General features: G+C 42.4%; 1 protein-coding gene across 1 annotated transcript in view; it reads left to right on the top strand.

Moving 5' to 3' along the window:
• Positions 1–16,894, top strand: part of LOC127653720 (arf-GAP with GTPase, ANK repeat and PH domain-containing protein 1-like) — a 170,599-nt gene that overhangs the window by 102,740 nt on the left and 50,965 nt on the right. Inside the window, exons 12-13 of the mRNA XM_052140515.1 lie at positions 2,097–2,262; positions 6,641–6,802. Coding sequence (XP_051996475.1) covers positions 2,097–2,262; positions 6,641–6,802 — 328 coding nt within the window. The remainder of the gene's footprint in view (positions 1–2,096; positions 2,263–6,640; positions 6,803–16,894) is intronic.

Genomic DNA, 16,894 nt, shown 5'->3' with positions numbered 1-16,894 from the left:
ACTGCATAGAGAGCTATAGGATGCTCCCTTGCTCCCTATTGAGTGAATGCACTTAACTGCATAGAGAGCTATAGGATGCTCCCTTGCTCCCTATTTAGTGCATGCACTTAACTGCATAGAGAGCTATAGGATGCTCCCTTGCTCCCTATTTAGTGCATGCACTTAACTGCATAGAGAGATATAGGATGCTCCCTTGCTCCCTATTTAGTGCATGACGTAACCTCCAGTGTGCTGTCTGTCTGCACTGATCTCAGAACAGTTTGAAATGCATCTTATTTTCATCATAACTCCATATAAAGCCTCTGAAAGACACATTATTTATTCTCAATGTGATAATGACAGTAAATATACATGAAAGCATTTATTAATATTAATGAACAGATCCGTATTGTACAGTGATAAAATAAAATATAACAACATTTATATTAAAATGTGTTGAAATGACCCACAGATGTGTTAATGTTGTTCAAATGTATAGTTCAAAATAACTAACATGTATTTTCAACTTTTGAGGGAATATTGTCCTGTTGTCCACATATGTGCACTTCATGTTTATCAGCGCACTGAAGTGCAAAACATTAATGGATGATTTAAAGCGGCATATCAAACGAAACTAGAGACGCTCCTCTTTACAACCAAACAGGTTTCAATCATAAAATGTAAATAGGTTTCTTGGCAGAGGCACTTTTGTTGGCGCTGTGCCCGTAGGAGTGCTCCACAAAAATCAACGTCACGCCGTTGTGTCACGTGACTTGGTGCACCAGAAGTTTAACCCTTAAATGACAGTGTAGAGTCTTGTGAACATTACTTAGTCTGTTTTAATTCATTTAAATGATGTGTTACGAATAGTGAAGCCAAATGACACATTTGGACGCTGGGTTGCACAAGGTTAAAAATCACCTTTTTTTAAATGGAAAGGGCCATATTTCAGGAAATGACCCAGGAGCAGTCACACTTCACGACTGCAATGACTTTTCTGACACAACATGTCTGTGAACATGTCACACTAAGCGATCAAAGACTGATTTTGCTTTGTGACTAGAAATATTTTACAGTCCAAGTTGGCACAATCATAGCCAAAATCGAAGTGTGCACACGGCTAAATGCAGTTACGCTCATGCATGAAGTGTGACTTAAATGTCCAATTAATTTTGGGGCCAGTGTAGATGTTTGGGTACAGTCTTTACACTCTTGTGTCATTATGTAATTACACTTTAGTGCAGTGCTGTCACATAGATTCATCTCTCAGCAGCATCACATTTTAAGCACACATCTGTCCCCGATGATGGCCAGATGATGATCTTTTCATCAACTGCTCACATTGGAGCTCTCCAACTCCCTTAACGAAATCTCTCATGTGCTTTACTTGTCCTTTATTTAAAATCAAGAGTTACATATGGATAATTCCCTCAAGTATACCTCTTGAATGAGACACAATAGTGCACATTCTTCAATAGAGCAGATACGTGTAGACTTTGCCTTAATGAGCAGGGGCCAGGCTTTGAGAGGGAGAGCATGCCACCCGAAACTGCCATAAATCAGCTGAGTTCCAATCAAATAACACAAAGGTCCGACACCCTGTGAATGTGCGCTGCGCCGAGCAATTTAGAGCAAGAGCGTAACGTGTCCATACCTCACTCTAGAGGCCAACAAAAGGGCAATTCAAAGCCAAGAGCTCTCAACATGGTTTAACAAGCCACAGGAGAGCCCTTCAGGAATGGCGGGCCAACAGCTTGCGGCTGGTAATTGCATTCCTATTAGCATTGAGTAACTTTCATCATCAGCGCAAGCAAAGCCACGCGCAAATCCAGACAGCACAGTCGGAATCCAAACACGTACTGCGATGGCGTGCTGTGATCCACGGAAAAGCAGAGAGGGAGAAAGAGTCGCTTGAGGGAAGGTTTTACATGTGCACTAAAAGCCATCGGCTGATTTAATATACAGCAATGTACTGATCAGAGGGATACTGATCATGAATGCCAAATATGTTCAAATGGATCTTTTGCCTTAAAGAGGGTTGGCACAATTAACTACAAAAATGAAACCAAAGTTTTCCATGCTGTTGTAGTCACTTTTCACCATGTTTTACTATGTAGGATTACATGCAGAATGTTCATGGAAAGGAGATCGACCTGCTTCGGACTACAGTGAAGGTTCCAGGGAAGAGGCCCCCCAGGGCCATCTCCACATGTGCGGCCCCCAGCCCCAGAACAAACGGGCTGGCCAAGGACATGAGCAACCTGCAGCTTGGACAGACAGCTGGTAACGTGAAGTTTTATGTTGCATTTATACTTGGGCTGTCAATTGATTAAAATACATAATCAAATGCATTACGATATGCTGATTGATTCATCGAATTTATCGCAATCACATCAGCATTTGTTAAAGAATGAGACATTTACATTTATGCATTTGGCAGATGCTTTTATCCAAAGTGACTTACAGTGCACTTATTACAGGGACAATCCTCCCGGAGCAACCTGGAGTTAAGTGCCTTACTCAAGGACACAATGGTGGTGGCTGTGGGGATCGAACCAGCAACCTTCTGATTACCAGTTTACTAGTTATGGGGTTTAGACCAATACACCACCACCACTCCACTCCAGATATAATTAGGGATGGACTGATGTATCACCTGCCCTAAAGTTTTCAGCCAATTAATAACCAAATTAAAACATCGGTTGAAGCATGAAAACGCTGTTTTTAAAAACCGATGGTTTGTTTATAATTAATCATAATCATACATTGTAAAAACTCTTTGAATTCAAACGCACAATCCAGAAATAACGATTGCCGAATGGAGAATGTGGAAGTGTTGACACTCCAAACAACATGTCATATTTCATTTTAATTCTTTGTCGTGAGGAAAAACCGCCGTTACGTGACACTTGAGAAAGCGGCACTTGCGTGTACATGATGAGGTAAAACCATCCAAACTTTGGCTTCTGAGACATTGATATGGAGTCATTAAGGCTGCACGATTAATTGCGTTAAGATTGAAATCGCAATAAGGTCTTGAGCGACTCTTCAGGTAGAGCTTCAGTCTGTATTGTGTAAGCAAGCGGCGCCCTCTAGCGGTCTAGACTGCATTTTCCATGATCCATTACACCAATATAGAATTTAAAAGGGTGATTTGTTCCATTGGAAACTTTTTATTTTTAGACATTTCCATCGAATTGCCCAACATAATATGTGTGCATAAAATTAAGTTGTGATGTTCTATTATATACAGTACAGACATGTAAAATGTGAGCTCTGTTGTTTTAAACCACAAAAACTGAAGTGCAAAAATGTTTATAATATAAAATAACCTTTGTTTACATCAAGCGTCATGCTATGATATTTAGTGATTTTTCAATATTTTGTTATCTTCTGTTTATCTTTCATTGTGGCTCTCTTTAAAGTGTTGTCATGTGCTCAACAGATCCAATCCATGTTCAATGGAAATTATTTATTGTTAGAACAAAAGCTTTTGTATCTCTTTGTACATTTTTAAAACCACCCTTGAGAAAATTCAGTGATCTCATGTCACTCAAGTAAGTGGCAAAATATTCAAAATATTACAATTAGTATTGGCCAAAAATTTTCTTATCAGTGCATCCCTAATATATATTGCAAATAAAGTTTCTTAAGTTGTGATATGTTCGGGGGTCTGGGTATATTGCGAGTATTGACGCTGACTAGCACACCTGGAGTCGTGAGTTTGAACCCAGGTCGTGCTGAGTAACTCCAGTCAGGTCTCCTTAGCAACCAAATTGTCCCGGTTGCTAGGGAGGGTAGAGTCACATGGGGTAACCTCCTCGTTGTGGTGATTAGTGGTTCTCTCAATGGGGCGTGTGGTGAGTGACTCCAGTCAGGTCTCCTTAGCAACCAAATTGGCCCGGTTGCTAGGGAGGGTAGAGTCACATGGGGTAACCGCCTCGTGGTGGTGATTAGTGGTTCTCTCAATGGGGCGTGTGGTGAGTGACTCCAGTCAGGTCTCCTTAGCAACCAAATTGGTCCGGTTGCTAGGGAGGGTAGAGTCACATGGGGTAACCTCCTCGTTGTGGTGATTAGTGGTTCTCTCAATGGGGCGTGTGGTGAGTGACTCCAGTCAGGTCTCCTTAGCAACCAAATTGGCCCGGTTGCTAGGGAGGGTAGAGTCACATGGTGTAACCTCCTCGTGGTGGTGATTAGTGGTTCTCTCAATGGGGCGTGTGGTGAGTGACTCCAGTCAGGTCTCCTTAGCAACCAAATTGGCCCGGTTGCTAGGGAGGGTAGAGTCACATGGTGTAACCTCCTCGTGGTGGTGATTAGTGGTTCTCTCAATGGGGCGTGTGGTGAGTTGTGTGTGGATCGTGGAGAGTAGCATGAGCCTCCACGTGCTGTGAGTCTCTGCGGTGTCATGCACAACGAGTCACGTGATCAGATGCGCGGATTGACGGTCTCAACGTGGAGGCAACTGAGACTCGTGCTCCACCACCCGGATTGAGGCGAGTAACAGCGTCACCACGAGGACCTACTAAGTAGCGGGAATTGGGCGTTCCAAAATTGCGGAGAAAAGCGGAAAATCATTGTATTATCTGAATGTCAATATAATGGGCTGCAGAATAGTGCAGTATTCATTAGTTACAGATTTAAACAATTACTGCATTGTTTAGATATTATTACACATACTCGTGAGATCAACAATCCTTAAGCCCCCCCAAGGAGTGTTAAACACCCTTTTCATGCACACACACACAGCAGCAGGAGGACCAAACTAATAGCATGAATATTCAGTGGCCCATAATACATGTACTAATTATCGTCATGAATATTAATGCAATCAGCACTCGTTCTGCAGTCAGCCAAGTCCGAAATGAGCACTAATGAGAGCGAGAGAGGGAGGGAGGGAGGGAGCGATAGAGGAGAAAAGAGATCATTCACTCTGTGGTAAGCCGGTGAAAGCATTTGTAAGTCAAGGATTTGACCGCAGGGCCACCAGCATGATCACACACGCCTCTTGATCATGACAGAATTTTGGGGTTGAACGTCACCGATAACATCTCTTGTGTGAGCTTCATTTACACACAGGATCCATTAAAGCGCTGCTGTTTATGCACCGTGTACATTGACTCTTCATTTTCCTCCAGATGACCGCTGATGTTAAAATAGTTTATTAAGCCTCTCCTGGAGTGTGATCGTGTTTGCCATTTACCCAAATGTGCTGCCGTCTGATTTATCCACTACAGTGGAGATTCAATTGAGTCGTGACATTTGATTCAGTGGCGTTTGCAGCGGGCGGTGGAGGCCTGTGGGTACACCTTTATGCAACAACATTCAAATATATACTGAACGCTGCTTATATCTGACCACATCAAGCATTATGTGTTCAGCGACTATAGCGGTGGCAAATGATTGTTTACGTTCTGTTTGCCGCTATTGAACAAACGTTATGTTTGGTCGTTTTTAAATCTGTATGCGTATCTTATATCATATCACGTTCTTTCTGCTTTCTTTTGGGCTCAGTTTTGTAATCTTATTAGTGCGATTAGATATGAATGCCTATGATGTCCACTTGAATTACAACGTGAGTCAGACGGAGCGTGCCGCTGTTTAATGATGACTCATGGTGATGATGATTAACCTTCGGGGATTCTGATGGGAGTATTTATGCTTGTTGACTAGAGCAAATCAGACAAGTTTGGTGCATGTGACATTTTTAGTTACGGTTGTAATAGCTCCCATCCATCTTTATATATAAAACAGGAGATTTTATATATATATATATATATATATGTATATACTGTATATGTGTATGTATGTTATTATTGCAATGATTCATTTGACAAGATTCTTATTCACTGTTGAACACTGGGGACATATTAGGTATGTTAATAGTTCTATATTCTGCTCAAAATGGCATGATTGATACCAGGGCCACCGCTGGCCAAATTGATGCCCTACAGAGAGTTCCAGGTGGATGGGACGGGACGGACGGGACGGGGGTGGGTTCGAGTGATATGAGCGCGAAACGATCATCTGTGTTCAGCAACTGCTTTCGGGTCCTTGAATAACGTATAACGTGCGATTAAGGGCAGCCAGTGGACTTTCTGATGCCCTCCTAGGGTAAGATGGTGCCCCCCTAGAGAGTTGGTGCCCTACGCAGACTGCATAGCCTTCTTCTAGGGAGCATCGGTACTGATTGAGACGTGTGGAGAAGCTAATAATTGATAGCAAAAACATATTCCAGATGTACTTTGGTCAATGAAGTGATGCTAATTGTTTTGTCTGGAGCATGTTTTTAATTTCTGAGTTCAGTTAATTGTGATATTTGTTATTGGGGTTAAAGTAACTGTGGAAGTGGTATAATCGTTTGGAGGCAAGTATAGTCGAAATTAAAAGCTAAAATTCTTGAAGTAGTTTGAAATCATCTTTTATTATTATTACGTGTGCAATATAAGCAGTGACATTTTTGTTTTAAAATATTATTCATATTTCAAAAACTTTTGTCCGCCAAATAAATATTTGTATTTAAAATGCAATAAATGTTTTTCAAACTGTATGAAACCAACATTGACACAAACATCTCATGAACCTCACAGCGTTTTAGATTTTGAAAAGGTTTCTAATTTTTATCATATCATACAATCTATTTGTATTGTTGTTATGTTTTTAGGATCCGTGAGCAGTAGTTCTTCTGCATCTCAGATGGCGAGCGGCATCAGTCTGGTGTCGTTTAACAGTCGTCCGGACGGGATGCATCAGCGCTCATACTCCGTGTCCAGCGCTGACCAGTGGACTGACGCCACAGTCATCGCCAACTCCGGGATCAGTACAGGTGAGAGTCGTTCACATCATCTTCACGTTCTGTGTGTGTGTGTGTGTGTACATACAGTACTGAGCTGTAGTTTTGGTACAGTTGGGACAGTGCGCACACCTGCCGACAAGACGTCTCGATTTCAGGCAAGTTCTTGTCGCCAACTCCAAACAACAAACACTCGACATCAGTCCAACACAGCCAGAATATAGTGATTTGTTATCCTACAGTTGTAAACCACACACACACACACACACACACACACCACCTTTCATTGATCCTTGTGTCACCCCTAATGCTTCTTGAGCTGTTTATCAAAGTAATGGCCACTCAGAGGAGTCCCACATTACTAAAGGCTCATCTGTTGATGACAAGACGACAGCAGAAGAGAAATGTGTTGAATACAGTGTTCATCAGGCTGCACCGTTCTGTTGTCATAGAAAATGCCATACATGTGTATTTTTTATAAAATCCCACATATCCCCCCTGTGGACACACACACTCAAACACACAAACACACACTCATGCACGCACACAAACACACTCAAACACTAACACTCAAAAAAAACACTCAAACACACACACACTCATGCACGCACACAAACACACACACACACACTCAAAAAAACCACTCAAACACACACACTCATGCACGCACACACTCAAAAACACACTCTTGCACGCACACACACACACACACACACACACTCAAAAAAAACACTCAAATTCACACACTCATGCACACACACACACACACACACACTCAAAAAAACCACTCAAACACACACACACACACACTCAAAAAAACACTCAAATTCACACACTCATGCATGCACACAAACACACACACACACACACACACTCAAAAAAAAACACTCAAACACACACACTCAAACACACACACTCATGCACGCACACAAACACACACACACACACACACACTCAAAAAAACCACTCAAATTCACACACTCATGCACGCACACACACACACTCATGCACGCACACAAACACACACACACACACTCAAACAAACACTCAAACACACACACACACACTCAAACACACACACTCATGCACGCACACAAACACACACACACTCAAAAAAAACACTCAAACACACACACACGCACAAAACAAACACTCAAACACACACACACACACTCAAACAAACATTCAAACACACACACACACACACACACACACTCAAACAAACACTCAAACACACACACACACTCAAACAAACACTCAAACACACACACACACACTCAAACACACACACACACTTAAACACACACACTCATGCACGCACACAAACACACACACACACACTCAAACACACACACACACACATACAGTTCACACACTCAAACTGAAATACACACACACACACACACACACACACATCACTGTTAGACTGACAGCTGTGTATTTGCATGCTGATGTGGGCTGTCATTTGACCTCAGCTTGTATTTGCCCCCATGTTTACCCCCGATAACTATTAAAGCTGTGAAAAGCTTAAACGGGCTCCCCGCAGCAGGACAAGACATACTCACAGCTGAGCCACGAACAGATCACATGACTCTGGAACAGAGCAATCGTGCTGATCCATATACAATCTATGCATTAAACACACCCGCTTTAAAATTCATATTAAAGACCTTTTCAGAATAACCTCACCTCAGAATGTCTAGTTGTGTGTCATTTAAACAATAGCTGTGAAGCAACATGCATCTATAGGTTGCCATAGAAACGTGCCTCCGTAGTTTGACACCTATGGGGAATTATGAGCGACTGTCTCATGAGTGTTGTTGTGTATGTGAACACAATTATATTAACCTTTTATTCATTTGTATTTTTGTTAAATGCACAACAGTAGTTTGGCAGACCTCCAGCTTTTTCATAGCTACATGTTAGCGTAAGAACATATTTATATTAGCTTAGCCTGGACGGCCTGTAGCTGCTGGCGGTTTATTCATTGGGAAAGTGATATCTGATTGGTCAGAGAAACTATAACCCTAAACAATCAGATCAGCTTTCCTCTATATGAATGAGTCTAAGTGCCGTGCCATCCTTTAAGAAGAAACCGTACCAGAGCCACATGCCCACATATGTCTTAGCGCTCACGCGGGCAACGGAGATTCAAAGGCAGACTGCAGCATGTCGCTATCCCATTCTTTCTGTCTTCTCCCAATCCTGTCCCCTCTTAACTGGTGCTGTATGTAATAAAGAGGCGAGCCAAATAAAGCATCTATCCTCAGTGTGCCCAGTCATCGCTTGATGGGTGTGACTGGCATGCCACTCTTAAACATAACAATTAGCAAATGAAGCGCCGTGTGTTTATCATCCGTGGCCTCTGCTTCAGTTTGGGTGATATGCAGGAGGGCTGATCGGACACTGCGGTGCTCCCGGAGGGCTGTCGTGCTGTGAGTGGCTGTTTGCGTCCCCCGTCCCCTTCCAGGAGTTTCTTATAAATAACATTTCGGCCGGCCTTATGATGTGTCTGTCCATGTCCTGACTGGATCAGATCTGATGGCTAGATGACGGGAGTGTGGGACGCTGATTGCTTGTCACCTCTTGCCCCAGGAGCTGGCAGAGATCCTGTCTCTCTTCTGAGGGACAGAGACAGACAGGAATGGAGAGAGACGACTGGTAGTGTAGTAATTAACGGAAGTTCCACACGCAAATGTCTCAAGTAGCTGCGCTGAGACGGGGAGAAATCATTGACTGACCTCTGACCTTTCGTTCAGGCACTTGCTGACAGATTGTTAACAAATATAAAGCCTTATATCTTAACGCTATTATTGTTTACTCATTTTATATTAGGGATTGTTTAATTGGTATAAAAGTGAGTTATTTTGTCAGTGTTGAAATACTTGCTCCTGTTCCATCTTAATATGTGGCTCTGGATCATAACTTTACTCTCTTTAAGCGTCTTGAACACTGGCCCAATGACTGGCGGACATTTGGGGCGGGATTATCTGTTCTGCCGACCAATGCCAGATGAGGCACTTTTCCTAAAAAAATTATGTTTGAAAACACTCATTTCTGCGCCCTTCGGTCCACTGCAATAGTGTGTTTAACTCTTGTGCATCAATACAAAACTGTTTCTCAGAGGACACAAATGTCCACGTCCAAAAACTGCCATAATAATATTCCAATTTCACTGACTTTGATTTTATAAGCAACATCAGTCCTGATCATAACTACCAAATATTCATTTATTTTCAGGATTTTAACCCTTTAAATGCCAGATCATTTATATAATGCCACTGTTGTGTTTCGCGCACACACACACACACACACACTCCTACACTCACGCACACACACACATACTCCTACACTCACACACACACACACACACACACACCTACACTCACACACATACACACACACACGCACGCACGCACACACAGTCAGACACACTCACTCAGACACACTCACTCACGCACACACAATCAGACACACACTCACACACACTCAGACACACACACACTCACACACACACACACACTCAGACACACACACGCACACACTCAGACACACTCAGACACACACACACACTCAGACACACACACGCACACACTCACACACACTCAGACACACACACACACTCAGACACACACACGCACACACTCACACACACTCAGACACACACACACTCACACACACACACACACTCACACACACTCAGACACACACACACTCACACACACACACACACTCAGACACACACACGCACACACTCAGACACACACACACACACTCACGCACACACTCACGCAGACACACATATACACTCACGTGCACGCACACACACACACTCACGCACGCACATACACTGACGAACACACACGCAAACACTCACTCACGTGCACACTCACTCACACGCACACACACACTCACGTGCACACACTCATGCGCACACACTCACGCACACACACACACTCACGTACACACACGCTCATGCGCACACTCACGTGCACACACACACCCTCACTCACGCACATACACTCACGAACACACACATACACTCTCACACACACACATACTCACGCACACACACACACACACAAACACTCTCACACACACACACTAACTCACGCACATGCAAACACACTCACACACACACACATACACTCACGTACACGCGCACATGCACACACACATATATATATATATATATACACTCACCTAAAGGATTATTAGGAACACATACTAATACTGTGTTTGACCCCCTTTCGCCTTCAGAACTGCCTTAATTCTACGTGGCATTGATTCAACAAGGTGCTGAAAGCATTCTTTAGAAATGTTGGCCCATATTGATAGGATAGCATCTTGCAGTTGATGGAGATTTGTGGGATGCACATCCAGGGCACGAAGCTCCCATTCCACCACATCCCAAAGATGCTCTATTGGGTTGAGATCTGGTGACTGTGGGGGCCATTTTAGTACAGTGAACTCATTGTCATGTTCAAGAAACCAATTTGAATTGATTCGAGCTTTGTGACATGGTGCATTATCCTGCTGGAAGTAGCCATCAGAGGATGGGTACATGGTGGCCATAAAGGGATGGACATGGTCAGAAACAATGCTCAGGTAGGCCGTGGCATTTAAGCGATGCCCAATTGGCACTAAGGGGCCTAAAGTGTGCCAAGAAAACATCCCCACACCATTACACCACCACCACCAGCCTGCACAGTGGTAACAAGGCATGATGGATCCATGTTCTCATTCTGTTTACGCCAAATTCTGACTCTACCATCTGAATGTCTCAACAGAAATCGAGACTCATCAGACCAGGCAACATTTTTCCAGTCTTCAACTGTCCAATTTTGGTGAGCTCTTGCAAATTGTAGCCTCTTTTTCCTATTTGTAGTGGAGATGAGTGGTACCGGTGGGGTCTTCTGCTGTTGTAGCCCATCCGCCTCAAGGTTGTGCATGTTGTGGCTTCACAAATGCTTTGCTGCATACCTCGGTTGTAACGAGTGGTTATTTCAGGCAAAGTTGCTCTTCTATCAGCTTGAATCAGTCGGCCCATTCTCCTCTGACCTCTAGCATCAACAAGGCATTTTTGCCCACAGGACTGCCGCATACTGGATGTTTTTCCTTTTCACACCATTCTTTGTAAACCCTAGAAATGGTTGTGTGTGAAAATCCCAGTAACTGAGCAGATTGTGAAATACTCAGACCGGCCCGTCTGGCACCAACAACCATGCCACGCTCAAAATTGCTTAAATCACCTTTCTTTCCCATTCTGACATTCAGTTTGGAGTTCAGGAGATTGTCTTGACCAGGACCACACCCCTAAATGCATTGAAGCAACTGCCATGTGATTGGTTGATTAGATAATTGCATTAATGAGAAATTGAACAGGTGTTCCTAATAATCCTTTAGGTGAGTGTATATATATAATTTAAAGGTGTGTGTATACCCGGTATAATCTACCAGATTAAAATGATCTACAATTCATTAATTGATTATTAATTTGGGAATACTTTACAAATATGTTCCATTTATTAACATTAGCTCAGATTAACTAACCATTAACAATATTTTACAGCATTTATTAATCTTATTTAATGTTCATTTCAACATATACTAATGCATTTTCACTAACATTACTAAAGATGAATAAAAGTTTAGTTTGTGATAACTGATGTTAACCATTGGAAGCTTATTGTACGATGCCATCAGGACCGGCATGTTCGGACCGTTCTGGCTGCTGTCTGAGGAACACGGCCTCAGTAATGAGCTCTTTTATTCCAGAGGAAACAAAGCCAAGTCCGTTTAAAGAGATAAGATCCCCTCCAGTGATCAGCCTCTCTCTGTCTTTTGTTGTCCCACTTCACACTGTCCAGAGGGCACGGGAACGGGAGTGACATCCCTGTATCTTTACATGGAGCATCTATTGCCCAAATCCCCTCTGTGACTCTTCCTGATACCCCATCTCACTTAATCATTACAGACAAACAGCAACAGGATTAATGAGCGTGTCTCTTTGATTATGACTGTTGTGTTTGGTGCTCTGGGCGCTCTGGGCATGGAGGAGGGGTGTGCGTGCTTTTGGTGGACAAGCCCTAAGAGAACTTAACTTGTTGAGTTAAACATCCTTTTTATAATTTCCACAGGCGCAGAAGGATTGCTGGATCTGAAGCGAGTGTGAAAAACACCCTATACGTGTCTAATATGCTGCGATTGCACTCTGTTATTGTCATTTATGATGACGCTTGTGTGACTGCAAAGATGGGTGTTTTAAAGAGTGTTAATAGGTGGAAAACACACGAAGCATCATGACTGGCCTATCTGACTTTGGGCAAATGTGAGAATATCTTGATCTGCAGAAGGCACATGAGTAAAGCATATAAAACAAAAGCGTGAATGGGCACTTAAGAGTATTTGAGTAGAATAATTAATCCCCCCAAAAATCACATGACATGGACTTGGAAAATGTGTCTTTGTGAACACACGTACAGATGTAGTTACACCGGCACCAGCTCGCTGATAACTGCACAGTGGTGTGTTCCTTTGAACCGACTGAACGGAATTGGCTGCTTCAAAGTAGGTGGAGCTCCTGGACACGCCTACCGATGTCGTGGACCAATGGCAGTAAGATGATGTTTAGCAGTCGGTCAGAAGTTCTTCTAAAATTTCCTTCCGGCAAGCTGTTATGATACGTTCACATAGAAGGCGAAAAAAAATTGCTTGCGCGAGTTTGACTGCTGGATAAAAACATTTTTAAACTGCCGTTCGCGCGAGTATTCCCACTTCTCTTCCGGAAAAGGACAGGAGGCGGGGCTTCTACGACGACTTATCTTTCCGCCATCATCCATGGCTGATTTCACAATGATTGCTGCTCTGTGTCTGTTGTGGAAGTCCCAGATATGTTGACGTTGTGTCATTAAATTCGGTGCCCACACACACACACCGCTACACCCATTTTCTCGTCCATATTTCCATATTTCTTCTGCTGCTACACCAGTACATCAGTGACATCCGGACGATCTCAATGCTGATATGCTTTCGCAACAATGCATCATGCGGATATTTAGCTCAAATTGATCAATTTCAACTCACGCGAACACTCGAATGAAGCAATTTTGCATTTTCGCTTCGCTCCATTTGCTTCATTAGCATGCCTGCTGCTTTGAATTTGCGTCCATTGACTTTGTATGTAATCGTGCTGTGTGAAACGCTCGATTCATGTTGTATGTGAACGCACACCTCCAAAACAAACTCATAAAAACCTTTTTGGACAAATTTTGGGCTAAATGACAATTCGTTCTTCGATTTCGTAGGAAGTATGCAAGGGCCTTTAGATGGTGGCGAAGGCTGATAACGATGAATCGGCCGATAGCTTTAAAATCGATTAATAGGATTTCTCCTCACTATGACAGGCACAGACATAAAGGTGCGAACAAAATCCAAACAATCGTAACACAGGACCATGAACAAGCCCGAAATACACATGCTTATTTCAGGACTCTTATTTTGAAATGACGGCGACTTGGCTTCGTTACAAATGAAACATTTTAATGATCAAATTTGGGCTTCTAATAGAACACAAAAGAACCAGATTTGAACTGAAGTGAGGATAAAATATGGATGAATATTGTCTGTCAGTGATGGTTGTTTTAAATGCAGACTCCTCCCACACCGGACACGGAGGAATTATACAAGAACGATTGGCAGAGATGTCTGTGGATACCCGATAGTTCCAGAAAGCCACTATCTGCACCAATGAATATATCGGCAAAGCACAAGCACGACTTACATTAACGTGTGCCCGGGTTCTCCGAGAAGACCTTGGTGGATGAGTCCTCCTCTCCTCTTTTTTCTTCTTCTCCTCTCCTCCACTGAGGCAGCTGGATATTGCCTAAAACAAAATCAGTAGCTGTCTGGCAGCAAGTGTCTGCTACAATTTTAGCAGACTGAAAAATGACTTTTTAGCTCGAGCAGCTTGAAGAGAGATGGTGTTGAACTGGAGGAGACAAGCAGAGAAAATGAGGGAGAGAACAAAAGTGTGTGTGACGTTAAGGTGTGTGTGTGTGTGTTGCACAAAGGAGCTGCTAGAACAAGGTGGATAATTGTTCACTTTGGGATGGCATCTTGTCAGCAGAGATAAGTTGTCACGTTTTCCACTTGAGCTGAGACTAAACGATTGTAAAATAAGTTACGGCCGTCCTTGGGGCTTGTCTGCTGATGCACGGCGCTGGGAGCGCACTCAGTGCCAGCCTGAACATCCCCCTGGCCCCTCCCACATCTGCGCTTTCACTCGGCTGATATTGATGTGAGCTGAATGTTATTTTATTCTGCCGCTAGTCACAGATGTCAGTGCCGCTTATGAAAAGTGAAGTGGCCTTCTGATAGCCGAAGTATCCAGACGAGACACACCTCTATTGGGAAACGAGAACCAACAGCGGTTTAAATTGAGTATTATATTGTTTAGATTGAGTATTATATTGTTTAGATTGAGTATTTTAGGTTTGTAAAACTTAATCGGAATCAGTAGTATCATGTAGTTAAAGATGCTCCTGATGTGTTGTTTTAATAAGTATTTTATAAGCAATAAAATGGTCCAAGAGACCGTAATATATTGTGAATACAGTCATGGCTAAAGCACATAGTTAGGCGTACCGTGAAACATGTAATGATCAGCTGTGGGTGCCGCGCAGTTACACACATGGCACAGGTCATCGCTTATTTACAAATATATTATTCGTAAAAAAATACTAAAGGAAAAGAGTTAATGGAATCATTAAGGAACCAGAATAGATAAATTTCTTAAAGGGACAGTTCACCCAAAAAATATTAAATTCTCTCATTATTGACTCATCCTGATGATGTCTCAGGTGTAGAAGACTTTCTTATGTCACCAGAACACATTTGGAGAAAAACAGAGAAATATCTCAGCTCAGCAGGTCCTTATAATTCAAGTGGATGGTGATCAGACTTTTGAAGCTCCAAAAATCCCAGACAGTCAGCATAAACATCATCCATACGACTCCAGCGGTTAAATTAATGTCTTCTAAAATGACACGACTGCATTTGGTGTGATAAAGATCAATATGTAAGTACTTGTTACTGTAATCCATCACTTCAGGTTAGCTTCAGGAGAGGGTGGAGATCACGCGGTCTCTCATGTGACGTATTCACGCTGGCGTGTTACAGACGTAATCTCACGTTCTCCTCTCGGTTGAGACATCCAGGATAAACAAACGCAACATTGTTAGTAAACAGATAATTACAGATCTAAATTAGGGAGATCTCAAGATGTGTTTAAAGATTGAGTATTAAACTATATTTAAATTGACACAGTGACCTAAACATTTTATTTTATGATGCAACACACCCGAGACACATATATATATATATATATAATTTTTAAATATTTAAAGATAACTACCGGTATGTATAATTATTTCATCAATATATATTGAGTTATTGTTATATGAGGGGCTTTCTCAGCAAATATTTGTATATGCGATTAATTAATCAGGACATCATGTAATTAATTCAATAGAAAATTCTAACCGATTGACAGCCCTAATATACACCAAAACCATCCAAGCTTCTGTACAGCGTTCCTCCTCCTCGCTTGTAAACAGCGCTGCTCTTCCGACTGCCGCACGTGCATCAGTTCTCACGTGAACACGCCAATGTGATTGTCCCTCGCACATGCGGCTACTGGCCAGAAGTAGGACTAAGAGTTAAAGTGCTGACATATTGATCTTTTTGCAACAAAATTTATCGTGTCATGTTATTAGACATTATTTTAACCGCTGGAGTCTTATGGATGATGTGATTTTGGGAGCTTCAAAAGTCTGATCACCATCCACTTGCATTATAAGGACCTGCTGAGCTGAGATATTTCTCTATTTTTCTTCAAATGTGTTCTGCTGAAGAAATAAAGTCACACACACCCGGGATATCATGAGGGTGAGTCAATAATGAGAGAATTTTACTTTTTCGGTGAACTGTCCCTTTAAGATTCCCATTCCTACACCTCATTAAATATTCTAAATGTGGTCTGAATGTTTTCTCTCTCTCTCTTTCTATCTCTCTCTCCCTCTATCTCTCTCTCTTTCTCTCTCTCTCTCTCTCTCTCTCTCTCTC

The sequence above is a fragment of the Xyrauchen texanus genome, chromosome 13 (genome assembly GCF_025860055.1).
Source record: "Xyrauchen texanus isolate HMW12.3.18 chromosome 13, RBS_HiC_50CHRs, whole genome shotgun sequence".
NCBI classification, from domain to species: Eukaryota; Metazoa; Chordata; class Actinopteri; order Cypriniformes; family Catostomidae; genus Xyrauchen; species Xyrauchen texanus.
Note: the sequence above shows the minus strand (reverse complement) of the source record. Positions and strands in the feature narration are given on the sequence as shown.